The sequence below is a fragment of the Lactuca virosa genome, chromosome 7 (assembly GCF_052849685.1).
Source record: "Lactuca virosa cultivar CGN04683 chromosome 7, Lactuca_virosa_CGN04683_v6, whole genome shotgun sequence".
In the NCBI taxonomy this organism is placed as follows: domain Eukaryota; kingdom Viridiplantae; phylum Streptophyta; class Magnoliopsida; order Asterales; family Asteraceae; genus Lactuca; species Lactuca virosa.
Window position 1 is genome coordinate 105,818,859 of NC_136432.1, and position 25,682 is coordinate 105,844,540.

Below are 25,682 nucleotides of genomic sequence, written 5' to 3' on the forward strand. Positions count from 1 at the left end.
AAAAAAACAAATTGACTCTTAAACGTCATGAATTTGAAAATTAGTTGCAATATAAATGCATCATGTTTAAGAGTACATTTACTTACCATTTGACATTTCAATTGTGGACTTTGTTGAACGAATTTGGAAAGCCATTGGTGTCCTAATAGCAGGAGCGAACATGGGAATTGATATTAGCTGTGGCATAAATTTTTTTTTCTGGAAAGGGAAGGACCTAGTTGCACAATTTTTTTTTAGGTAGTTGCACAATAGATTAAAAAAACTTTAAATTTTTTTTACTACGTACAGAAAAAACAGATGTTGCCGGTGTCTCCAGGGGCCAACTAAGAACCACCCCTACCTAATAGATATAAAGAAATCTTGAACAATGTTGTCACCGAAAATGTTAAAAGGGAGGGTAAAATAACTCCTAAACACTATCCATTCCAAGATTACTTGTAATTAGGTCGGACGGCCCATCTTTTCAAGTGGCCCAAAAAATTCATAGGCTATATAATATTGATATATAATGTCTATTTTTAAGTAAAAATAAGATAAATTATAGGAAACGCGATATAACCAAATTCAAAGGCCAAATTTCATATATCACTAGAATCAAGAATAAACAACATCATACATCAAAAAGAATTAGATGGGTAGGTGCATCAAAAAATGGTGGATATCAAATCGACAAATTATAAACCAACGAAGTATGAAGAAATCAAGCAATTATAGAATGCATTAGTTGATTAGATCATATCAACTCCTAAGTCTTAATTGTTAGAATCTTATTGCATATAGAATCTTATTAACTATTTTTTCCATTGTATCTTCGGTAAACAAAAGAAATTCAAAGTTGAAGTTGTTAAAATTTTAGATAACCTTAGCAATGTCATAAGAAAATGTTGAATGATTTCCCTAAAAAATATACAAAAAGTATTTTTCTTTAAATTAATGGATTTTTATAAATTGTTTGTCTATATTTGTGTATTTGATAATATTATTAATGATTTTGCATCTAAAAAAACTAGAAAAACCATCTTCCTTTAAGTTGATAAATTTTTGTAATTTTTTTGGTTATAATTATGTCTTTGAAGGGTCTTTTTATTACCTCTCGCCACAGGCTGAAAATATGTTTGTACCAGTCATACTTGCAATCTAAATGTATCACATTCAAGACTTGTTTTACCTACCCTTGACACTTTGTTGAATGAAATTGTTAGTGATTGGTGTCAATAACAATTACAAACACAAAAAAGAAGAAAAGCACAAAATAATCGTAAACATCTTCTTATTTGATTGTTATCATCTTGGACTCTTGTCATGCATGTAGCAAGGCATGTAATGAATTTCTTATGGTTTAGAAAACTAATAATCACCATGCTATATGCATGCTACTCGTCATTCGACTTGCCATTGATGTAAAAGATCACAATGGGACAAACATAAATGTCACGATGTTATACATAATTCGAGATAAATTGAAGAGGTTTCAATGCTTTATTAGGCTTTTTGTGATCTGCATTGCTTGATTTTTAGTTGAATAGTCAAATTTTTTAGGCTCTATTTCAACAAACATCGACAATCATTTAGGCTATGCATAGGATTATTTTAGTAGAAATAATGAATTTCTTATCGTTTAGAAAACTAATACTTAGAGAATAAAAAAAGACAAAAGAGGTGATATCAGACTCATTTATCAACTCTACCAATAGCAATCCTTCAAAAACACGATGTCAATTTGATTTCTAGAATCCTATCAAAAAAACATGAGAAGAATTCTAGAAGTTACGAAAAGTAGTTCTATACTTACGTGGAGAAAATATCGAGTTACATCCAATAAAAATTATTAACATAGATGATATCATATGGCTTCCATTTATCATTTTGTTTTAACTAAATGAACAAGTATTCTAAGATTATTATCAATAATTAAAAAGCTCATTCGCGTCTTTTATACATGAGATCAAGAATACATAACAATATATTAACAAAACATGAAGGCTAATTAAGAATACTTGACAAATTAGGCTTCTTGTAATTAGGTCAAAATAAATATAAAATGTCATTGGTCTAAAAGAGCATACACAACAACTGATGCTTGAAGATCTCGATCCACCTTAAAATGAGCATGAAAGAATCTTTTTATCTAAAAATCACAACACAAATTTGGTTTAAATAATTAAATAATAAAAAAAGGATGTGTTATAACTTATAAGTAATTTAATTAATATAACAAGTGTACCTCTTTGAAAGAATGTGAGAAAAGGAAGTCTTTAATATATTTCTCTTCTGTATCAAATAGTACAATATGACTTGGTGGGGCCCAGTTTTTTACATATTCCGATACGAAACCAATTGGATCCATTATGAAGCGATCCGACTCATCTTGGATTCCCTTAATTTCGCTGATAACAAATTACCAAAATACCCTGGTAATTAGTTACATTGCTATTTTGTGCAAGTTGAGTTTTATAAAAAAAAAAAAAATAGTGTCAATGTGTATGTAAATTATGTATAATACCTTGGTGAACAATCCAAGAAATGCATAGGAAGATTTTGATGTAAAGTTGAATAGAAGGGAGTAGAATGACATGGCATTAAGAACAAAATGCTTTTCACGTTCCTTTGATTAGCTTCTTTAGCTAAATAATTCATCACATCCTCAGTTCCTCTCTGGATATTAATTTTTAGCATAAGTTTTTACACATTGGTGGAAGGGCAATTTGGGGATTTTAAAGAAGGAGATGTACCTGATGAACCATAGTCATGTAAAGAGCCATGGGAATATTTGTTACAAGTAAGAAAAAAACTGCTGCTTTTATCTTCCAGAAGCTTTTATTTTTGTTGCTGGATGAATGTTGTTGTTGGCTTAATTTGGCTAATGAATAACCAGAGAATAATAAAGCTAGTGGAAGCACAGGTAGGACAAACCTGTTGGTTTTATTTTCTTTTAGAAGATGAGTTTTTATTGTAAAAAAAAAAAAAGATAGTAATAAACTTTTCTAATTTGTTTTTATTGTAAGCAAAATATTTATTCTTGTAAAAATGAAAGAACTCTTGAGTGTTTAGTTTGCAGAATGTCTTGGGAGGAATTGGAATTGGAATTGGAATTGGAAACTTTTAAAATGGGAATGAAATGAATTTATCAACAAACAAAAAAACAATTACGAAACAAATGTTTTCTTGAAAGGCAAAATACATACTATAATGTTAAACGTAGGGGATAAAAGGGTATTTTAGTCATTTAAACAAATAAGGGAGCATATTTTAAACTGAATTCTAGTCTGTGGAAGGAATCTAGATTATACAGTAAACATAAATTTATCAACAAACAAAAAAAAATTACAAAACAAATGTTGTCTTGAAGGGAAAAATGCATACTATAATGATAATAGTATGGCATAAAAGGGTATTTTAGTCATTAAAACAAATAAGGGAGCATATTTCAAACTGAATTCCAGTCTATGGAATAGATTGTACAGTAAACATAAACTTATCAACAAACAAAAAAAATTATGAAACAAATGTTTTCAGGAAGGGAAAAATACATACTATAATCATAATAGGCATTAAAGGGTATTTTAGTCATTTACACAAATAAGGGAGGATTCAAAGTTTCAAACTGAATTCCAATTCCAACCAATTCCTAAGGAATCTAGCAAACCAAACACCCCCTAAACTTTATAAAAAATAGCAAATTTGGATTTTACTCTGTAAGAATGCATACCTGAATTCTTTGTGCCCTAATATGCTATAAAGAGCTAAAACCCACAAAATGAGTCCAGAAAGCTTCCAGTTTTTAGACTGAATGATGCCAACCACCATAAAGGGTAAAAAAGTAAATATTATAACTGTAAATCCCTGGGTGAAATACCAGTGCCATGGGTGAGTTCCATAATAGTCACCTCCAGATGAAAGAAAATTAAACTTTAAAAAGTTTAAAGGCACTAAAACCCATGAACCATACATCAATCTGTCCAATATGAATGTCAATCCAAGCACGATAGATCTGATTTAAAAAATAAAAAATAAAAAAAAAAAAAAAGTCAGAAACATAATAATGTAAGCAAATTTATACATGTTAATCTTATGGCTAAATGCAAGAAATAGCAACAATCATTACAGCAAGATACTTTACTTATCCCTAATTATTGCTACTACTTGCAGGCTGACAGAAATTATACCTAAAATGCCCAAAATACCCTTCTACTACAAGAGATTCCCTCATTTGCTTAAGTGAATGCATAATAAAATGGAAAGAAGGATACTACAATATACAAATATATGAAAGTAAGTTGCTATTTAATGTATTTAGCATTAAACAAATGAATGAAAATAAACTTTTATTTCTTGTATTTAAGACTTACCCAATTGGCACAACTTGAAGAAAAATGAATTTGAGCTTATTGTGGGACCCAAAAAACTCGGTAATTCCAACATAAACCCAAATGATAGCACTTGTGGGGCGAATGGCACAGGCTAAAGCAGCTGTAAGCAAAGCCCAGGTTCTAGAACCTGAGGGCATTTTGGTCAAATTGGTCCTCAAACTGGGCCAGTAGTAGAGACTAACAACTGTAAGAATTGTCTCCAAACTATTTGATAATGTTCGTGTGATACAGTAAAACATAAACCAGTTTGTTAACTGTGCAAAAAGCTGAAATAAAGTTAAGCAAAACATACAAGAAGGGCATTTTCGTCTTTTGCATAGACAATAGAGAACAAGGCTTGAAAATTAACCTAAATATAAAGAGGATGTGACACAAAAGGATACAGCCCAATGGGCAATATGGACACGATACAGAAATTTCATTGGTAAGGAGAAGGGCATTTTCGTCTTTTGCATAGACATAGGACACCAAGGCTTAAAATTTAACCTAAATATCAAGAGCATGTGACAGAAAAGGATACAGCTCATTGGGCAACATGGACACCATACAGAAATTTCAATGGTAAGGAGAAGGGCATTTTCGTCTTTTGCATAAACAATGGACACCAAGGCTTAAAATTAAACCTAAATATCAAGAGCATGTGACAGAAAAGGATACAGCCCATTGGCCAACATGGACACCATACAGAAATTTCAATGGTAAGGAGAAGGGCATTTTCGTCTTTTGAATAGACATAGGGACACCAAGGCTTAAAATTTAACCTAAATATCAAGAGTATGTGACAATAAAGGATACAGCCCATCGAGCAACATGGACACAATACAGAAATTTCAATGGTAAGGAGAAGGGCATTTTCGTCTTTTGCATAGACAATGGACACCAAGGCTTGAAAATTAACCTAAATATAAAGAGCATGTGAAATAAAAGGATACAGCCCAATTGGCAACATGGCCACCATACAGGACATGAGAGAGTTTGAACAAGTAGAGATCACCAAAGGCAGACAACAAAGATTGAAATAGTCTTGGAGCTTTGATCTATAAAAAGGGTAGAAAAGTAAATTTATCTTTTCTGGATAAGATGAACATGTATGAAACTCAATAAAGAAAAGTATTTTACCATGAACAATGGAGTATCAAGATGTAAAAGTGAAAGAACTTTATATAGAACTGCAAATATCATTGGATGCAAATAGCTTCGTATCCCTTTTGTCCACTCCCATGTTAAATGTCCATATCTGTCAATTAATAAATAAAGTTGAATATTTATATTTTATACAAAAAAAACATATATAAAGTCAAATGAAAGAAATAGATAATACCCAAATGTAATTCTATGTGCAACTTCAAGAGCTTGCCAGTGTTCATCTGGGTTGAAATATGTTTGCACAAATAAAGAATTTGTGATTCTGAATATTAAACAAATTAAAAAGATTTTCTTGGATGATGGAAATTGATTTCTATCTTCTTGAAAAGATTTGGGATTTGATGCTTCATCTCCATGTGCAAATTCAGCAACTTTTGTTCGTTTTCTCATTATTGAATTGATGACACTAAAATGTTATACCTACATGAAGGAAGAAAGGCACAACAAAACTTCAAGTACAAATCCATCATAATAAATTTGTGTTATAACCATTAATTTATTTGAATCTAAACCAACAATGGCTTTTTATAAAAACCAACAAATAATCTTTTGAATTTACATTTTAAACCAACAAACACCATCTTAAATAAAATAAATTTGTAACTACAATGTTTTAGGTACAAACCAACAATTCATATTTACAAAAAAACAAAAGAAACATAAGGTGTGTTATAAACAATAACTATGAAAGAAATGCCTTCACAATCTTTGACTACATGATTTTTTATATAAGAAAGAAAACATTTCCATCTATCATAAGATCTATCTACCAAAAGAACAACATTAAAAAACAGAAACCAACCATCAATTATAATCAGAAAACAACTCAGAAATCAGATTGTGTAGAAACTCAGAAATCAGAAAACAACTCAGAAATCGGAAACAGACAACATTGAAGCCTAACCTCAGCTTGTTATAACCCACACATGATATAATTCAGAAATCTAACCTAATCAATGTAAATTTCGACAGTAGCTTGCAGACAAGAAACTTCAAAATTGTAACTTAATAAGTGAGAATCTAGTAGAATGAAGATGAAATTTCAAAAATATGTATTTAATAAACATAAAAAAAAGGCATAAATTGAAGATTGAAGCATTATAATCGAAGCTGAGATTGAGTTGAAAATCAAACCAGAGATGCAATCGTCGGCTGGAGGAGTGGCCGGAGGAGAAGTCGCCGCCTAATGTTGTCGCTGGAGGTGGAGTGGCCAGCTCGAACTGTGGCCGGAGATGGAGTTGATGGGGTGATTTCGTATTTCTTCCCGTTGTGGTGGTGCGTTCGTTCAGTAAACATGAGCGTAGGGCACGCTTTTTCTTTTTTTTTTTTTTACTAAATACTAGAGGGTGTTTGGCTTTGCTTTTAAAACCACTTTTGAGATTTTTGGCTTTTCCAAAAACTCAAAACTTTAAAAAGTTATTTGGTAATTAGAAAATATCTTTTAAATTAGTTTTTTGAAAAAAATAAAATGAGGCTTTTAAAAAGTCACCAATCTGTGGCAACTTTTGCCTTTTTTTCTCTTTCCACCCTCAAAAGTTTAAACAAACACATTTTAAAACTATCTTTTGGAAAAATATATGAATCAAAAATTTCTTTTTTAAAAAGGACTTTTTGGTCTGAAAAGCTATCCCAAACACCCCTCTAAGTCACCTTATTTGGTAAATAGTTTTAGCGAAAACTGCAATAAAGTCCCTACATATTGGTTTCATAATCGATTTAGTCCATATATATTTTTTTATTCAGTTAAGTCCCAAATACCGGTAATCATATTCAATTTAACCCTTTGACCCGGTCAACAGGTCATCCAACTTTCAAATTTTCAAATTTCAAAATTTGTTACAAATTTGGTTCAAAATTTACCTTTTTTGCCCAAATTTTACAATTTTATTACGAATTCATCCTAACTTTAATCTTTTTTATAACTTCTTTTTTCAAAAAATTGTTTCAAATATGTTTTTTCTTTATAAAATCATATTTATACAAAAAAAAAAACGTATTTTCACATAAAAATCTTATAATTTATATATAAAAACTTTTTTTAAAAAGTTTTTGTATATGAAATATCTAGTTATAAAAATATATATTTATTAAGTATATAAATATATACAAATCCGTTTTTATAAAAAAAATGTGTACAAAAACGTATTTTACATAAAAAATGGATACAAACGCCTATCACCTTATATATATATATATATATATATATATATATATATATATATATATATATATATGCACACAAATAGGTGTGTATCTATATTTTTTTTTATAAAATCGTGTTTGTTTATATTTTTTTATAAAAACGTGTTTGAATAATTTTTTATATAATACGTGTTTGTATACATTTTATAAAATCGTGTTTGTATACATCTTATAAAAACGTGTTTGAATAATTTTTTAAATAATACGTGTTTGTATATATTTTATAAAATCGTGTTTGTATACATTTTATAAAATGTATACAAACACGTATTATATAAAAAATTATTCAAACATGTTTTTATAAAAAAAAAAATATAAACAAAAACGATTTTATAAATAAAATATAGATAAAATAGGTGTTTGTATACATATTTTTTTGTAAAATACGTTTTTGTATACATTTTTTATAAAAACCGATTTGTATATATTTATACACTTAATAAATATTTATTTTTATAACTAGATATTTCATATACAAAAAAGTTTTTATATAGAAAATATAAGATTTTTAAGTGAAAATACGTTTTTTTTTGTATAAATATGATTTTATAAAGAAAAAACATATTAGACACAATTCTTTGAGAGAAACGTTGTAAATAAAACTAAAGTTAGGATGAATTCATAATAAAATTCTAAAATTTGGGCAAAAAGGGTAAAGTTTGGACCAAATTTGTAACAAAATTAAAAATCTGGGCCAAAAGTGTAAATTTTGGACAAAATTTGTAATAAATTTTGAAATCTGGGCCAAAAATGTAATTTTTGAAAGTTGGATGACCTGTTGACTGTGTCAAATGGTTAAATTGAATACGATTACCGGTATTTGAGACTTAATTGAATAAAAAAAATACAAAGAGACTAAATCGATTATGAGATCAATATGTAAGAACTTTATTGTAGTTTCTCATAGTTTTAAAACCATATCATCACGTAAATATTTTTTTCAAAAATATCCTTTTTTTCAAAAACTCTAGGATCGTATCGTTAGTTCTTAGTTCTTATTATTTATTTATTTTTTCAAGAAAAATCTAATATTTCTGTTTGATTAACATATGAGAGCTCATTTTTTCACTTAGCTTTATTATTCATTAACATCGTTAGTTCTTAGGTCATCCGGAATGAGAATTGTATGAAAGTTTAATAGAATATATATGAATATAATATAGAGGAGAGAAAATGTGGAGTTTAATAGAATAAATTGTATGAAAGTTCTAATAGAATTGTAATGAAATTTTTTATGAATTTTTTAAAGAGTTGAAGTGAATGTATACATTCTCTCTCCTACTTGGTATTTCATACAACTCTGAATGAGTTTAATCCATTGAAGATAGCCTTAGTTCTTATTATTTGTTTATTTTTCAAGAAAAATCTAATATTTCTGGTGGATTAATATATAGGGGCTGATTTTTTCACTTAGCTTTGTTATCCATTTACAGGAAAAAAAATACTGCCTCCGTCCCAAAATTATTGTCCACAAACAAAAAAAACATAGATTAAGAAAAGCAATCATTAGTTTTGTCTTTTTGAGTAAAATGACCCTCTTGTCCTTTTCTAAAACCAATGAGAAATGTGCGTTTATAATTATTCAAGTTTACTTTATTAAATGTTAGGGATAATATGGTAAAAGTGTATATCTACTTTTGGTAGTGGACAATAATTTTGGGACAAACTAAAATAGTAAGTTGGACAATAATTTTGGGACGTAGGGAGTAGTACATTGAGAGAGAGAGAGAGAGAGAGAGATCTAGATCTGGAAACTCCAAACGTTTCCAAAACACGTAGGACAATGATACGCTCATTTATTAATTTATAAACATAAATATTTTATGCCCCCATTTTTTCTTTGCAACTTTGCAATGTAAGCAGCTCAACCAATTGAATATTTTGCCAAGACAAAGATTCTCAAGCTAGCTAGTTCAGGCGTTGGCCAAATATGCTTACAAGGAGTTAAAACTTAAAACTTAAAACCATTCTCATTGGCAGAAAAATTGTTGTCTGGAAGCTTACAAAAAGTATTGTGATATAGAATACCATACCCCAGCAAGATTTTGAAGTAACATACAAATGGGTGTAGACAAACATTGCAGTAAGAAGAGGTGTCTGCAATTCCTCTACATGTAGACAAACATAGCAGCAACACCCAACACAACTGCTTCTGCATCTGCATCTCCTGCCCATGCCATTTTAATGGATTTGATTGTATTAAAGAGGTCTGATGGGTACATAGCCACAAAGGGAACTTATGTATATGCACGCCGATAAGATTACAGAGGGACTAAAACTGGATGTGAAACATAAAAGTGGATACAAAATCTGCAAAAACTAATAAACTTGACCAGAAGCGAGAAAGAAAACTCACACCAACAACAAAGCGCTAATGGAGGAAATCGTTAATAAGATCACAGAGGAACAAATTTGGGAGCGGACAACGGGTATCGCGTTAATCCGACATGGCACAAAAAAGGGCGTTATAACGCCGGCTACACCGCCCCCGGCCGGCGTTAAGTGGCGTTACGTTATTCGACGTTTGGGTGGCAACGGGACGAAACGCGCAGACGGTCAATTTTTCGACCGTTGTGGAACGGTCACAACTTAAAAAAAATCATTTTAATTCCTATATATATACACATTTTAACTTCAAATATTTACATACAAAATTCATCAAATTCTCTCAAATACACATTTCTATCAAGTTCATTATCTTTTATATTTTTCTAGTTACAAAAAAATGGATTATTTTGATCTGTTCCGTCCATACAACGATGATAACGACGACGATGATATATTCGTGAGTATGATGTATCGATATTCTACGAACATGCTACCGCCAGAGCCAGCTCCACTACTAACAAGGCATGTGGCGTCAAACAGAGATCGTGAAGAAGGGCATAGACGTCTAGTACATGATTATTTTGCGGATAATTGTGTCTACCAACCTAGCGATTTTAAAATAAGGTTTCGTTTGCGAAAAAATATGTTTCAACGGATAGCCAATGCATTGGAAAGCAAGTATCGAAAATACACTTTTTAGATAACTGTTTTTTAGATAACATAAATATACTTTTTAGATAATTGTTTTTTACATAACATAATAACACATTTTTTACAAATTAAATATATGTTTAGGTATGAATTTTTCCAAATGAGGTATGATGCGAGAGGTAAACGAGGTTTTACAGCGTTGCAAAAATGTGTTGCTGCAATCGAGCTTATAGCTATGGGGGAGTCACCCGATTCCATTGATGACTATATGTGAATGTCGGAGCGAACTGCACGAGAAAGTTTGTATAGATTGGCGAGAGGTGTTATCGAAACCTTCAGTGCAAATACTTGCGCAGACCTTCATTGAATGACATGCAACAACTATATGCGGCACATGAAGAATGATATGGTTTTCTAGGTATGCTTGGAAGCATTGATTGCACAAAGTGGATATGGAGAAATTGTCCTGTTGCGTGGAAAGGTCAATACACAAGTGGTCATCTTGGATAGCCTTCGTTGGTATTAGAGGTTGTTGTTTCACAAGACTTATGGATTTGGCATGCTTTTTTTGGAGTCGCGAGTTCTAACAACGATGTAAACGTTCTTGATCAGTCACCAATATTTCAAGACCTTCTGACAGGAAAGGCATTGGATGCTCCTTTCACAGTGAATGGTCATGAGTATATGTTCGGGTATTACCTCATGGATGGAATATATCCACCATATTCCACGTTTCTGAAGGCCTTTCGCCCGATGGAACCAAGAGACAAATGTTTCAAAAGAAGACAAGAATGAGCACGTAAGGACGTAGAACGTGCTTTCGGAGTTCTGAAAATAAAATGGCACATAGTTCAACATGCAGCACGACCATATGAGTTGGACACTCTACGAGATATTATGTATCAAGGTTCTAAATGGCGTTAGGCATGGCGTGGCGGCAAGGCAAAGCCTCAAGCTTTACGAGCCATGGCGTTTTTCAAGGCGTGATGTAAGGCGGCGATTTGGTATTAATTTATAGTTATATTACCACATAAATGTAAATTTATATCAAATATAACTACTTTTTAGAAGTGTTATATCAATAACTAATAACAAAAAGTTAACGAAAAAAACATAATACTTGTATCTCCGATTAGAAAAGACATAACAAAGAGCAAAAAAAATGTGTCTCCAACGAAAAAACACGTGCCATAACACGCCATAACGCGCCATGGAACGCCATATCACGCCTTGCCACGCGCCATGCCAAACAGCAATGTTATGAGGCTTTTGTAACGGCGAAGCCACGCCTCACGCCATGGCACGCCTTGGCGCGCGCCATGACGTGCATTTTAGAACACTGTTATGTATGCATGTATCATAATGCATAACATAGTGATTGAAGATAAAAGACAAAACATTGTGGAGTATTCGCCTACGGACCCAAGATACATTCAATTTCAACCAGAGACATTAGAATACTTACATAGAGTCGTTGACATTCAAGACCAACGAAAACACAAGCAACTTCGAGAAGACTTGGCAGATCATATATACGAGAGTACTGTAGATTAATAATATAGGTCAAAAAATATAATTTTTCTCATCTTTTTTTGTTTTTGTTTTTTTGTTTTAAATGGTTTTGTCATGTGTTGTATTTTTTAATGTTGTTTTTAATTTAGGATTTATTTGATGGGTTTTGAGCATTCTAACACTCCTATGGTGTACATGCAACCCTAGAAACCTTGGATCTATGTTTTCTCTATTATACATGCAAACTTTTATTTTTCCAAGGTTTCATCCTAACTATCATATTATGGACCATATGTAATACAAAAAACTAGTAGAATGACATACCTTTCTTGTAGCTTGGATTCCTTAAGATCTTGTAAGCCTAGCACCCCAAATTTGATGCCTCAAATGCTTCACACAACACCACAACTCTTGGAATAACTTGAGAGAAGAACACTTGTGCACAAAATTCGGCTAGCCCTCACTCTTATCTCTTAGTTGCCGATTTTGCTCCATATGAGGCTCTTTATATAGTGTGTCACCCTAATGTGTCTGGCTTTTCATTTCCTCCATGATCCATGGGTTTTAACTTCCGTGGAGCATCCATGGAGCACCCTATGGGTTTTAGCCCAATCCAATGACTCATGGATCATAAGCTCACTATATAAGCATGGATGATTTACCAAATCAATCCTCATATATTTAATTAGTCTCTTTTGATCACAAAATTAATTCCAAATTAATTCTTGATCAATACTAATTAAATAATATGATTTCATATTAATATATTAGATCTTACAATATATTAACAAATCATAAGTGTCCTTATTCTCATTTTGTCTATCCAATTGTTATGATGCCATGCAACCCAAATGGACCATGCTAAATCGGGTCAAGTACATACCAAATATAGTTATGGACTTAGACACCTTATCCAACATTATTTGTAACACTCGGTTTCAGATTGCTTCATTATTCGGGGTTCTGGCCCAATCATTAGTTATCATGAGGCTTAGGGCCTTGGGGGAGAAAGGATTTGGCCCTTTTTGGATGTGGGCGCTATAGTATAAGTGATCCGAGTGTCCGCTGGCGTTTCGGAGCCCAAGGGTATAATCTTAATTTATTAGTTCGGGCCTTTATGAATTTTGGGTTCTTGTTCGGGAAGTTTTAAGGCAATGGTGAGTTGTTATAAGCGTAGGGCTTCTCCTCACCTTTTCGTGGATATAAAGTGATGGGTTTTGAGCATTCTAACACTTCCTAAGTGTACATGCAACCCTAATAACCTTGAATCTATGTTTTCTCTATATACATGCAAATTTCTTTTTCAAGGTTATTTTCTAACTAGCATGGCATGGGGATTACATAAAACATAAAACTAGTAGAAATACATACCTTGTTGTTGCTTGGATTCCTTCAAGACTTTGTGAGCCTAGCACCCCAAATGTTGTGCCTCAAATGCTTTACACAACACCACAAGACTTGGAATAACTTGAGAGAATACTTCTAGCACTCAAAATTGGTTATGCCCTCTCTAGTAACACTATGTCCACTAGCTCCACATTTTGCTAGCCATAGGGTTCCTTTTATAGTGTTGTCACAATTAGGGTTTACACATGAATGCCCTTAATTGTCATGACTCTTGATTTCCCATGACCCATGGATTTGTAACTCCCATGGACTATCCATGGAGCTCCATATGGTTATAACCAAACCCATAAACCATGGATCATTAATCCACCATAAAAGAATTGATGATTGTCATAATCAACCCTATATATTTAATTAGTCTCACTTTGATCACTAGATTAATACTAGATTAATACTTGATCAATACTAATTAAATAATACTATTATTAATATATTAGAACTTATAATATATTAATAATCATAAGTGCCTTATTCTCTCATTTAGTCTATCCAAGTATTGCAATGCCATGCAACCCAAATGGACCATGCCGGGTCGAGTCAAGTACATACCAAATAAAGTTATGGACTTAGACACTATATCCAACAGTCTCCCACTTGGATAAGTCTAATAACTATATTTGCAAATATGACTTCAGAATCCGACTAGCAATCGTAGCTCTTTCAAAGTCTCTCGGAACTAAGATGATGATGATACGCCATTTAAGATAAGTGATCATATAATCCTCTGTTCTCATGATATCAGCCGGACAAACACATGGAACATGGTCTTACTTATTGTCCAGCATTTGTTTCTCGATCTCTGATTTGTTTCGACATAGAACTAAATTGAACACATCAATTAGGTTCTGACCGGGCCCGGTACATAAGTCAAAACCAAATCATCGAGGGGCCCAGATATCGCTTCTATTTCTAGAAGGAACAGATAAACTTCGACTGATATGCTTGTACTAACTACTTGTTGAATTATTCACAAAGGCACGTTTTATAACATCGAGTTACCAATGCGTTTTCGTACAATCAATGAATAACCAACTCATAGTCAACAACTCATATCTCTAGGTTTGAAGATTTATATGATATTACCGTCTCACGATCACTCGAGATAAATTCCATGAAGTGATGCAAGTGAGCGTGGGTTGAATCCAATACTCAGCCCTTATGAGTACTCATGAATGTTGTAGCAACCATTGCATTGTCTAAAGCACTTTAGACAAATCATACAAGCCAAATTCATGACAGTCTTGATTCATATCTACTTCCAACATATGACTGACTGTGGATGGTTTGAATAATATGATATATACCATAACATAATTATTCTGGAAGTCAAAACATGCAAAGTGAAACATAAGAATAATACTAATCTTATATGGCCCCAACACTTTGAGTGTAAATAAAACACCTTTTATTTAAGCACCATATTGATTACTCATTATTTATGTTTCGATTAATCAACTTTATGCTTGAATTAAAACATTAGTTGTCCCATGCTCCAAGCATGTACACTATGTTTTTCCAAACAACAATTATGCCATACTCCAAGTATGCATACTATGTTTACATATGGTCCTCTCTTTGTGAAATAGATCAATTGACAATATTCCAATGATGCTAATTTCACAATTCCAATCCTCGTTGTAAATGAAAGAATACCAAACTCTTGCCATCTACTGTAATCTGTTAGATTCTAAACTTATATGCAATGATCCCCTTGTAATGACTATGCACAGAAGTCACAAAGACTTGGCAACAGAAATTACAAAGTATTCCAATGGAAAACAATTCCATGGAAATGAAGTCTCAAATTCAAAGTACATTCCTTTGAACATCCTTCTTAGCATTAAGTTCTTTAATCTTACACAGATTCAAAGAATAACTTCCACCTATGGAGACAATTCCATATTACTATTTTGACCATCACTTCTGAACAAGAGTTGCCTCTTTTCAAAATATGTCAATATGGTCCTTACTCTATACTTCTAATTGTCCATGAGCAACCAATCTTTGGTAAACCTCAGATTGTCCTCGACAACTTTGCTTAATCATTTTAGTCATTTCCAGTTCTATTCCTTTTTCCATCTTAATGCCCTAGGCATTTAATGGATGAATATTATAGCACATGTAATCAAACCTATACCCAAAGCATATGGGACATGATTTATGCTATAAATTTTTTTATTTGCCATGTTTTCATAATTCGAACTATGAAGAGGGATGCCGTAATCATAATCGAATTTTGAGAACGCAACATATATAGAATTTCCTTATGTTAAACCATTCCAACATAACATTCATATATATTCTTGACTAAAGTAGATTAAATTCTCAATCTAAGCTTGTAGAATTGGAGTGAAGTATAAAATCCTCTCCCTTAATTATAGCAAAACAACTTTTTCAAGACGAATTGAAACTTTTGTTTTCTATAATTAACATTGCTAACCTGCAATATTTAACATAATCGTCATGCTCCCACTAGCATAATGATTACCAACATAACACTTTATGCTCCCACTAGCTTTGACATGTACTTAGAAATCTACTGGACTTCTAGAAATCAATACTTTATTGACTTTCTTACCAAAGTTCATATTTCTGATACTAGATTGCTTTGATAAGACTTTATCAAAAACATACACCTTTCCTTAGATAGCTCACATGTTTGTCTAGACCTTTTGCAATTCTCACTAGTTAGTGTGCCGGTTAACCACACACGCTCCACTAACTATATGAGAATGCAAATATCACAACCGCTATCTACTTAAAATCTTCTTAGTGGAAGCGTTTCCTCACCATCATTTTCATGAATCGAAGAGAAACCTTATGACACTTAGATTTTATGGTGTATGTGTTCCTATCCATGTGAATTTGTCATAACCATAATCACAGGACTAGGTTAGTGACACTTCCAAATTCATAGGGACTGAACTTGTGCAATCTTAATTTCTTGCCTCCTGGTAGCACAATGCCCACCATTGCTTCCGGGTTGTTATGCAAACAATTGAGAACTCATAGAACTCACAAGCATAATCAACTTTCAACTGGAACAGACACAGAAACAAGAATATGTCAACACGATAGGTTACAAACCTCAAGTCGTGGGCTAGTGATTAACAAAACTCTTGATTTAGTTCTTGAAACTATTTCAGAATCATTTAAACTCCCACTATCCTCTTGACATATAAGACTTCTCTTTGTCAAGAACCAGTCCTTGACAAAACAAATATTCAAGATCTAGTGCGGATTCTTATCAAGTTAAACACTTCTCACTATTGGTCTTAGCTGGTCTTTGTTTTATCCAAAACATCACAACTTACCAATCTCAAATGTACAAGAATAGGAAACATCTTACTCTACATTTGACAAGTGTTATGAACTTTCTAAAGACTATGTCACTCAAGTTACAATCTTGGAGTATAACTCCAGGATTTGTTTTTGGCACGAAGTATGAATTATCTTTTGATTTAACCATTTCAACAATTCACGATTCCTCTCCTCAGGCAACAAACACACTAAGGTGTCCTTAGAGGATCAATTGTGATATGGTTCCATAATCACTAAGATAATCAAAATACACAAGTACTCTCCCATCTCTTCAGATTGGAGAAAATTTTATCTTTCTGCCTTATTTGATTCTTCTTATTCATTCTGCCATACATTGAAACTTTTCCAATGTTTCAGAATTACACTTAAACTCGTAAGCATAACCATATTTACTAAACTTTAGTAAATCATAACGAATAATCTTATCTATCTTTGTGGTGGACCTGACCAGCACACAACCAAGTGTACCCAATCTTTTAGTCCTTCACTTGACTCACATGTACATGTGAACAAGGAATTAGTCTTAATTTCCCAAAGACGAAAACTTCTCATTCATCATACAATACAAGTTGCATGATTCCAAGTTTCTATCTAACTGAAACTTGGGCGATGAGAATCTTTCCTTATTTGTTAAATTATGATACTACCACAAATGAAAGAATCAAATCCATTTTCAAATATTGCTATTAATGGAAACATATAATCAATAATTTTTCACAAATGCCATTGTAAGGATACTTAAAATAAATAAAATCAAAACTTTTCTTTATTTTAAAACTTTGCGGAAAACTTATCCTTACAACCCATATGAAAACCTTGTTGTTATCTATTCCTAAGCAATATGTCTCAACTCTTAAGTAATAGCTCAAAATTCTGATCACCGAACCATGCGATCAAAATCCCTCTTCGCGATCAGAATCAGCATATACTTCCTTTAAGTTTCTTCACTTTTCTTTGATTCTTAAAACATCAACATGTGACCCAGTCACATCATGCAATAAGAATCTCAGAATAGAAACTTAATAGAGTTAGACAATGGACTTTACCTGAAGTAGAGTCAAACATTTGACTTTACTATCCTTATGGACTTTTAGGTAAATTTGGCAGCTTCGCAACCAATGCCCTTCCTTTGGCAACAGAAACATATGGACTCTTTGGAAACGGTACACGGGACTATCACAGACTTAGCCTTTCTCTTTACCATTTGGTCAACCGAGTTGACTATGGCCAATCCCTTTCAATTGGGAAGAGAAAGTTTTTCTGGACTTCCAATGTTACCATTGTCAATGTCCATTGGGAAGTTGATCTTCCAATCAAATTTTGCTTTACCAATGCTCCAAATAATTGCTGATTCAGCATCATCAAGCAAATAGGTAAGATCATTAAGGGTCATGTCGTGATCTGTTATCAGGGAGTGACCAAGTCAACAGCCAGCTACCTTGAGACTTCGACACCCTACTCTCCCGGCTTGTCAATATGTGACTTAATCTCCAAGACCTAAGCACATATAGACTTTGTTTGCCAATAGGGATTGAGTGACTTAGAACTTATCATGTCTTGAAACTTGTGGGATAAGGAGATTTATTGGAGGAGGTGGAGGAAGTGAAGTATGATTTCCAGTCCCACTAATGCACAACAAAGGGATTGATCTTTCACCTTGGTTGCCATTTGGGATATCATCTTCATTAGGAAGCTTGTTCCTAAAGATTTGGGAAGACCATAGCTGTCTAAACTAGACATCTATAATGGGAGAAATTCAATTTAGTTGATTTAAAGTCCTTAATATAACACCCAATATGAAATATTAAGGCTAGGACCCAACAACCTATTTATAACTGGAAGAGGGATGCCGTAATCCAAATTATAACATAGTTGAAGGTAGGTAAATGACGATTTACCAATTTCCTACCATAAAAACGAAATATAATTAAGTTTTTAATTGGATTTGAAACTCCTAGATCTTTTGAGATACATTGAACTTTCAATGGCATGTTTGAATCTCGATTGTGCCCTCTCAAGTTTGTGACTGGGATGCCGAGGATCACAAACAAGGTGTGAATAACCATACAAATTGACTTGGTACCCTCAACAATATTACCTAATCGATGTGCCGGTTAACCACACACGCTCCACCGATCTATAATAAAGTCAAGTTACCCTTTGCCACTCTTACTAGTCCATGTTAGTGTGCCGGTTAACCACACCCGCTCCACTAACGACTTGGTAAGGTACAAAGTGTAATTTTATGGGCTAGCACCAATTTCACATTTTCCTAAAGTAACTAAGATTGGGAATTTATAATGTATAGTTACTTTATAATTCATTATACTTTTAACGAGTATTTAAAGTCGTATCCTACCCGTTCGGCTAACGACCCTCCACCGATCAAGGAAGCGGTGGGTGAGAGTGGACACCCATTAAGTCACCATTTTATAGGCAACAACCTTATACCCCCCTTATAGACCGGCTTCGTGAATGAGGCCTACTAACGGTAAGAATGACATATTCTTATACATATCTATATAATTAAAATTATAATAATAGTATGAGGGTGTATTTTAAACATTTAAAATACTTGGTGGTTTAATCTATTAATTAAACTATACTTAATTTAATTAAACTTAAACCATGTCTTTATGGAATTATTAACTCTTTTAATTAAACACTTTAATTAATTTAATGAAGTCCATAAAGCTTGAATTTTACCTTTAAAAAATTCTAAGAGTTCAATTTGGAATTAAAGTGTAAGGCTTTTCAAATTCCAAAACTTGAGGGCAAGAATTGAAACTATTCCAAGTCTCTTCAATTTGTAACTTATGAGTTTTAATGGTTCATAAATGAAGACTCTTCATTTTATGAAACCTCTTTAGTTCTTTAATCATAATTAAAAGAAGTGACTTTTGGTTATCCATAACTTGAGGACAAGTTATGGACACCATCATTAGCATTAAGATCATGAATTAAACAAGCATGTAAGTTACACAAAATTCCTATGATCTTCTAAAAACTCATAAGAACAAATATTCATATCAAACAATTTCAAGAAAATCATATAAACATATACAATACTTGAAAATTGATAAAAGTAATGTAAAATGGGTTAACATAATCATTATCATTTTGAAAAACAGATTTTACAAGTCCAAAACAGATTGGGATAATGATCTTAATCCATTTCCAGCAACAAAACTCGAAAAAACTGCCCAGCACGCTCCTACTCGCCGAGTGCACTATTATACTCGGCGAGTAGAATGAATTTGTTCATGGACTCGGCGAGTCCTCCCCATGGACTCGGCGAGTCCAGTCGTCAGAATGCAGAATTTTCGATTTTTAAGCAGTTTTGCATCAAGTATACAGAAAACAATCCTAGGCTCTGATACCACTGATGGGTTTTGAGCATTCTAACACTTCCTAAGTGTACATGCAACCCTAATAACCTTGAATCTATGTTTTCTCTATATACATGCAAATTTCTTTTTCAAGGTTATTTTCTAACTAGCATGGCATGGGGATTACATAAAACATAAAACTAGTAGAAATACATACCTTGTTGTTGCTTGGATTCCTTCAAGACTTTGTGAGCCTAGCACCCCAAATGTTGTGCCTCAAATGCTTCACACAACACCACAAGACTTGGAATAACTTGAGAGAATACTTCTAGCACTCAAAATTGGTTATGCCCTCTCTAGTAACACTATGTCCACTAGCTCCACATTTTGCTAGCCATAGGGTTCCTTTTATAGTGTTGTCACAATTAGGGTTTACACATGAATGCCCTTAATTGTCATGACTCTTGATTTCCCATGACCCATGGATTTGTAACTCCCATGGACTATCCATGGAGCTCCATATGGTTATAACCAAACCCATAAACCATGGATCATTAATCCACCATAAAAGAATTGATGATTGTCATAATCAACCCTATATATTTAATTAGTCTCACTTTGATCACTAGATTAATACTAGATTAATACTTGATCAATACTAATTAAATAATACTATTATTAATATATTAGAACTTATAATATATTAATAATCATAAGTGCCTTATTCTCTCATTTAGTCTATCCAAGTATTGCAATGCCATGCAACCCAAATGGACCATGCCGGGTCGAGTCAAGTACATACCAAATAAAGTTATGGACTTAGACACTATATCCAACATAAAGTTCGTTGGAAACATACTTGGGATGAAGGAGTTAGAGTCGAATGAAGTTTTGGAGTTTGGAGGTCCATCTAGTACGCAGGGCGTACTAGATGTGTATGTGGAGCGTACCGAGCTAAATGGTCGCGGGTGAGCCTTGAGTATGCCGGGCGTACTAACTACTAAGGGATACGCAGGGCGTACCTCCTTCAACCATAAAACCCTAATTTTTCGTCCTTGACCATATTTAAACCTCATTTCTTTCATGAGCCTCATCTTTTATCAACCTCTAAGCCTCATAAACCCTAGAAGTCGACCCTTAGCCTTTATCTTGGATCTTTTAAGACATTGTGAAGGATCTTGGAGTATTTTGTGCACTTTGAAGAGCTTGGAGCTTGTTGAAGAATCACCACCTGGAAAGGAGCTTGTGAATCCAGAGGTTTTCCATCTTTTGCAATCTATTGAAGGTAAAAAGCTTTGATCTTGTCATCTCCTTGGTTAGATCTTCTTTTGGCTTTGATTATGGTTATTTTAGCCCCTTTGGTTGGTCCTTGTGAGCTAAGGTTGTTTCTGAGGCTTGATCTTGTAGATATGGACGTTTTAGGTGTCTCAAAGGCATAAAAATGTGATCTTTACAGTTTATTTGGACTCATGCATGTGTTAGGACCCTTCATTAAGCTCTTTTGAGCTCTAGAATCCCATTAAGCCATGCATGCATGTAAAGTTGCCAACTTTACGTGATAAGTCATCCATGGGAAGTAGATCTGAGAATTTGAAGCAAGGACTTAAGTGGTTAAGTGCTTAATGGAGAAGATTGGGGTTCATGGGAGTACATTGGGCGTACCCATCTGGTACGCTGTGTGTACTGGCCCAAAGAGTGTACGTTGGGCGTACCAGCTGAGTACGCGGGGCGTACTCGACCTGTTGGGATTTTCTTGTTTTGTTGACTTGTTGTCCATAGAGTGTTGACTAGAAGTTTGACCAGGTTTGACCATTGGTTATTTTGAGCCTTTTTGGATGTTGGGCCTTCTCAGGTTGGGCCCATGATGGGTTTGGTCCCAATTTGGATATTTGGGCCTTAATGGGCCTTATGGTGTCATTTCGGGTTTGGGTTATCGTTTGGGCTTGGATTGCTTGGGGCTTTGTTGGGCCATCTATAGACAAGTGTTGGGTTTGGGAAAGTTAGTGGGCTTTAGGGTAAGGCCCATGTAAGGGTTTGGGCCCAATTTGGAAAATTGGGCCATAATTGGGCTTTGGATGAGTATTTGGTTTGCGAGCCTTTGATTGTGAGTTTGGGCCTTAGTCTTGGACCAAACTAGGTGAGGGGTAAAATGGTCTTTTTACCCCATATATGGATTATTGGATTGGGTATTGGAACCCAAATGTTAATTGAATGTTTTCATGTTTATTAGCGTGAGGATTCTAGCGGATCTGTCGTCAGAGGTATATTTGTGGGTTCAGCTATCGAGGTGAGTCTCCATTCATAGAATTCGTGGGTCGAAGGCACCAAGGCTAGCCCATTAGTTATGGTATAGCATGATTATTGTCTTCGGGACATTACAACTTGGTATCAGAGCCTTGGTTTGAGGGATTCGGGCATACTCTCGGGTATGCCTGGACTCAAACTGAGGGTTTGGTGTAAAATAAATGTTTTATTAAAAAGGGTTTGTAATCAAAGAAAGGGGGTGTGATGCGTGCAATCAGTCGAGCTCAAGTAAGTGGTTCCTAAAATACCAATACATGATTGTTATGATATATGATATGATTATGAGAATTGCATGCTAGATAGGGCTAAGGATGTGCTCAGTATTATATGATAGGAGAGATGCCTTTATATGCCTGATTGTATGAGCTTTCGAATTGCATGCTAGTATGAATCTCCGATAAGTGGATATAATGGCTTGATTATTGTATGTAGGTTAGATTTTCTATTGTTTGAATGCTGCTTTCTTTGTGCTTTGTGGACTCTTAGTGGTGTGGAACAGCTACTAAGTGAATATGTTAAGTCACATGTTGAATAATCTCAGAGTGATGTATTTGGACCTATTGTGCAACTCTCGTTTGAGTCTAACCGTTCTAGGTTTGAGTCTTTTACTCGAAGGATTATCTAATCTCTGTTGCATGTGACTATATTCATGAGGTCCTTAGTTGACATTAATGAGAGCTTTTCAGCAGCTAAGGGCAGGGTGAGGTCAGGAACCTAGGAGAGCCTAGGATATGCTTCAGTGGGTTTAATGGCATTGTTTAGTGAGTTTTTGGTGCATCAGTTTGAGAGGGTGACTTAGAGGATTCGGGATGATTCCTGAGGAAAGTAGGGATAGGTGCGAAAAGTAGTATTGGGCCCATACTACTAAAAGCACAGGATCCATACTCGAAACGGGGAGAGTCTTGGAGAATCTAAGAAGCTTGGGAGGAGGAATTTTTGGGCATGTTCTAATCTTTGGCATGTTGTATTTCAGTTTGGTGATGAGCACTCCGGGAGGAGGTTCTGGTTCTGGTTCTGGTTCCGGATCAGGTGCAGGTACTGAGCCGATTAGTGAGCAGATGCAGGAGTTTATCTCACCAGAGATTACTTGCGGTATTTTGGAGTAGACTCCTGTGATCTTTGGTTAAGTCAAGGATGAGATTTTGGAGCTAGTGGATAGTCGTCTCGGGGAATTTCGGACCGAGATCGTATAGGGGTGGTTGAGGGCTCATCTGGAGCCCAAGGCTTGTGGATCCCTAGGATCCTTCAGGAAGGAGGATCCTATTGCTAGCTCTTGACAGTTGGGATTGGAGGTGGGTTATGCACCATGTCTTCAGGGGAGTCGACCACATGATTGGATTTCCGTGGAGGTTTCGCGAACCCTACGTGAGGAGTTACCCGACATCATTGGGCGTGTCACTAATAGAGTGCTTGTCAGGTTCGAGGGTCGGGCCTCAGTTATTCAGGCGGTCGATGGGGTGGTCGGGGTAACCCGGGAGTAGGATATTGGTTTAGATAGGAAGTTGGGGAAGAGGAAGTAGACTGCAGGTCTGCCTCGACGATCTGAGAAATTAGACGCTTCCATGGCTGGTCTCAGAAACCCAAGGGGTCGTGGTGGTTGCACGAAGGATGAAGGGGCATATGAGGATGTGCGCAGAAGGTCTAAGTACGGCAGGTGCGGATGGAAGGGTCACAACCGTCAAGAATGCACAGTAGAAGTAGAGTTATGCCATTGTTGTCATCAGCCTGGTCATATCAGCGCGAATTGCCCCTGCTTAGTGGTTAGGGCAACTCAGGTTTCATCGCAGGAAGAGGGATTCGAGGTTTCGGCAGGAAGAGGGATTCGGGGTTTCTTCAGATGATATTGCGGCTATGTTATCTTTTGCCTTCCTTGGTTGTTATTCGTGTTTATATTGCTTGGGATTTTGTATCGTTTTGGGTAAGCGTTATTTTTGGTTTATATCTCTGTTTATGTTTGGGTTATATCTTCAAGAATTTTTATATTCCATTTGCATGCCATGAATCATCAGTGGGTTAGTGAGGGTTGTATCTCGTGTAGCGGATACCAAGTGTTCGGTTGTTATTCTAGTTTTTGGTCGAGATCGGTTCAGGGGTATTGTGTGGAAGGTCTATGGACAAGATTCAGTGGGTTAGTTCTCCAGTATCGTCAGGGTTCAGTGGTTTTAGAAATCATGATTGGCTGGCTCCTGGGGGTGCCAAGGAAAGTGGTCTATTGTTGAGGTTCTGGATTGGGCATCGGCTCAGAGGGCTTCAAGATTTGGGTGTTATATCATTAAAAGCATCTGGGGTTATCAGTTTTGCTGGGATTTCGAGGAGTGTTTATCTGGTCTTCAGGGTTGTACGGTCTTTGGATTGGTTAGAAATGGAAAACTAGCATTAGTAAGTGCCAGTTGTCGGCGGTTCATTCATAAGAGGCTAAGATGGATTGGGAATCCTTCAAACCTTGTGGGCTGGGAGAGCTTAGTCGAATCCAAGTGGGGGAGAACTGTTTAGATTTTTAGGAGCGGAAACAGGTGTGAAACTAGGATGAGTTTCACATCCCCGTAGGGGAAGGGCGGCCCAAGTGACCGTCTGGATTGAGGATTGTGTGAGTGGGAGTTCAGGAAACTTCCCAACAGCGGGTTAGCGCCTTCGTGGCGATGGATAGCAGACTTTTAGTGGACTCAGGTTGGGGTTCTAGGCATGGCTCGAGACCAGCTTGGGCGCTTGGTCGGGTGCGTGTTCAACTCTGGGTGTGTATGGATTGATATATTAGCGGTAAGACATGGGCGGCGACTGTGGCAAAGTAGAAGTGTTGTAAGACTGCGGGATGGCCCGTAGCATCCACTAGTAGGCAATTAGTGTAGAAATGTTTGTAAGACTGCGGGGTGGCCCATAGCATTCACTAGTTGGCAGTTAGTGTGGGAGTGTTGTAAGACTGCGGGGTGACCCATAGCATTCACCGATCCCTGTGCAGCGGTAAGGGTGTTGTAAATCCACGATTAGTCATAGATTTCTTCAGATGGTTAGGACCAGAGTGGGTTAACTCGTAAGACTGTGGGAAGGCCACATCATGCTTGGAATCAGGAAATGATAGGTTGTTGGAGACCGGGTATGATATAAGACTACAGTT

The 25,682-nt window shown here is 34.9% G+C and overlaps 2 protein-coding genes across 4 annotated transcripts; one reads left to right on the plus strand and one right to left on the minus strand.

Annotated features, from left to right (window-relative positions):
- Nucleotides 1–1,888: 1,888 nt before the first annotated feature.
- Nucleotides 1,889–6,848, minus strand: LOC145124358 (Alg9-like mannosyltransferase family). Of its 3 annotated transcripts, XM_079059671.1 has the most exons (10): nucleotides 6,651–6,848; nucleotides 5,692–5,936; nucleotides 5,490–5,607; nucleotides 5,303–5,407; nucleotides 4,350–4,636; nucleotides 3,710–3,991; nucleotides 2,733–2,913; nucleotides 2,504–2,655; nucleotides 2,225–2,387; nucleotides 1,889–2,128 (listed from the first exon to the last, which is right to left on the minus strand). In XM_079059671.1, exons 2-10 carry the CDS (start codon nucleotides 5,904–5,906, stop codon nucleotides 2,045–2,047), a joined length of 1,587 nt encoding a protein of 528 aa, XP_078915797.1. In that variant the 5' UTR covers nucleotides 5,907–5,936; nucleotides 6,651–6,848; the 3' UTR covers nucleotides 1,889–2,044. The 3 variants fall into 3 exon arrangements, with proteins under 3 accessions (XP_078915797.1, XP_078915799.1, XP_078915798.1); XM_079059673.1 differs by lacking the exons at nucleotides 5,303–5,407; nucleotides 5,490–5,607; nucleotides 5,692–5,936; nucleotides 6,651–6,848 and adding an exon at nucleotides 5,028–5,292; XM_079059672.1 differs by lacking the exons at nucleotides 5,303–5,407; nucleotides 5,490–5,607; nucleotides 5,692–5,936; nucleotides 6,651–6,848 and adding an exon at nucleotides 4,754–4,859.
- A 3,595-nt stretch (nucleotides 6,849–10,443) lies between these two features.
- Nucleotides 10,444–10,971, plus strand: LOC145127016 (uncharacterized). The gene is made up of 2 exons (XM_079062271.1): nucleotides 10,444–10,724; nucleotides 10,842–10,971. The coding sequence occupies exons 1-2, from the start codon at nucleotides 10,444–10,446 to the stop codon at nucleotides 10,969–10,971; spliced, it is 411 nt and encodes a 136-aa protein (XP_078918397.1).
- Nucleotides 10,972–25,682: the final 14,711 nt, after the last annotated feature.

Coding starts and splice junctions, on each gene's coding strand:
- LOC145127016 (XM_079062271.1), top strand. CDS start 10,444: ATGGATTATTTTGATCTGTTCCGTCCATACAACGATGATAACGACGAC. Junction 10,725..10,841: donor GCCAATGCATTGGAAAGCAA/GTATCGAAAATA, acceptor ATATATGTTTAG/GTATGAATTTTTCCAAATGA.
- LOC145124358 (XM_079059671.1), bottom strand. CDS start 5,906: ATGAGAAAACGAACAAAAGTTGCTGAATTTGCACATGGAGATGAAGCA. Junction 3,992..4,349: donor CTTCAAGTTGTGCCAATTGG/GTAAGTCTTAAA, acceptor TTTTTAAATCAG/ATCTATCGTGCTTGGATTGA. Junction 2,388..2,503: donor TTCTTGGATTGTTCACCAAG/GTATTATACATA, acceptor ATTTGTTATCAG/CGAAATTAAGGGAATCCAAG.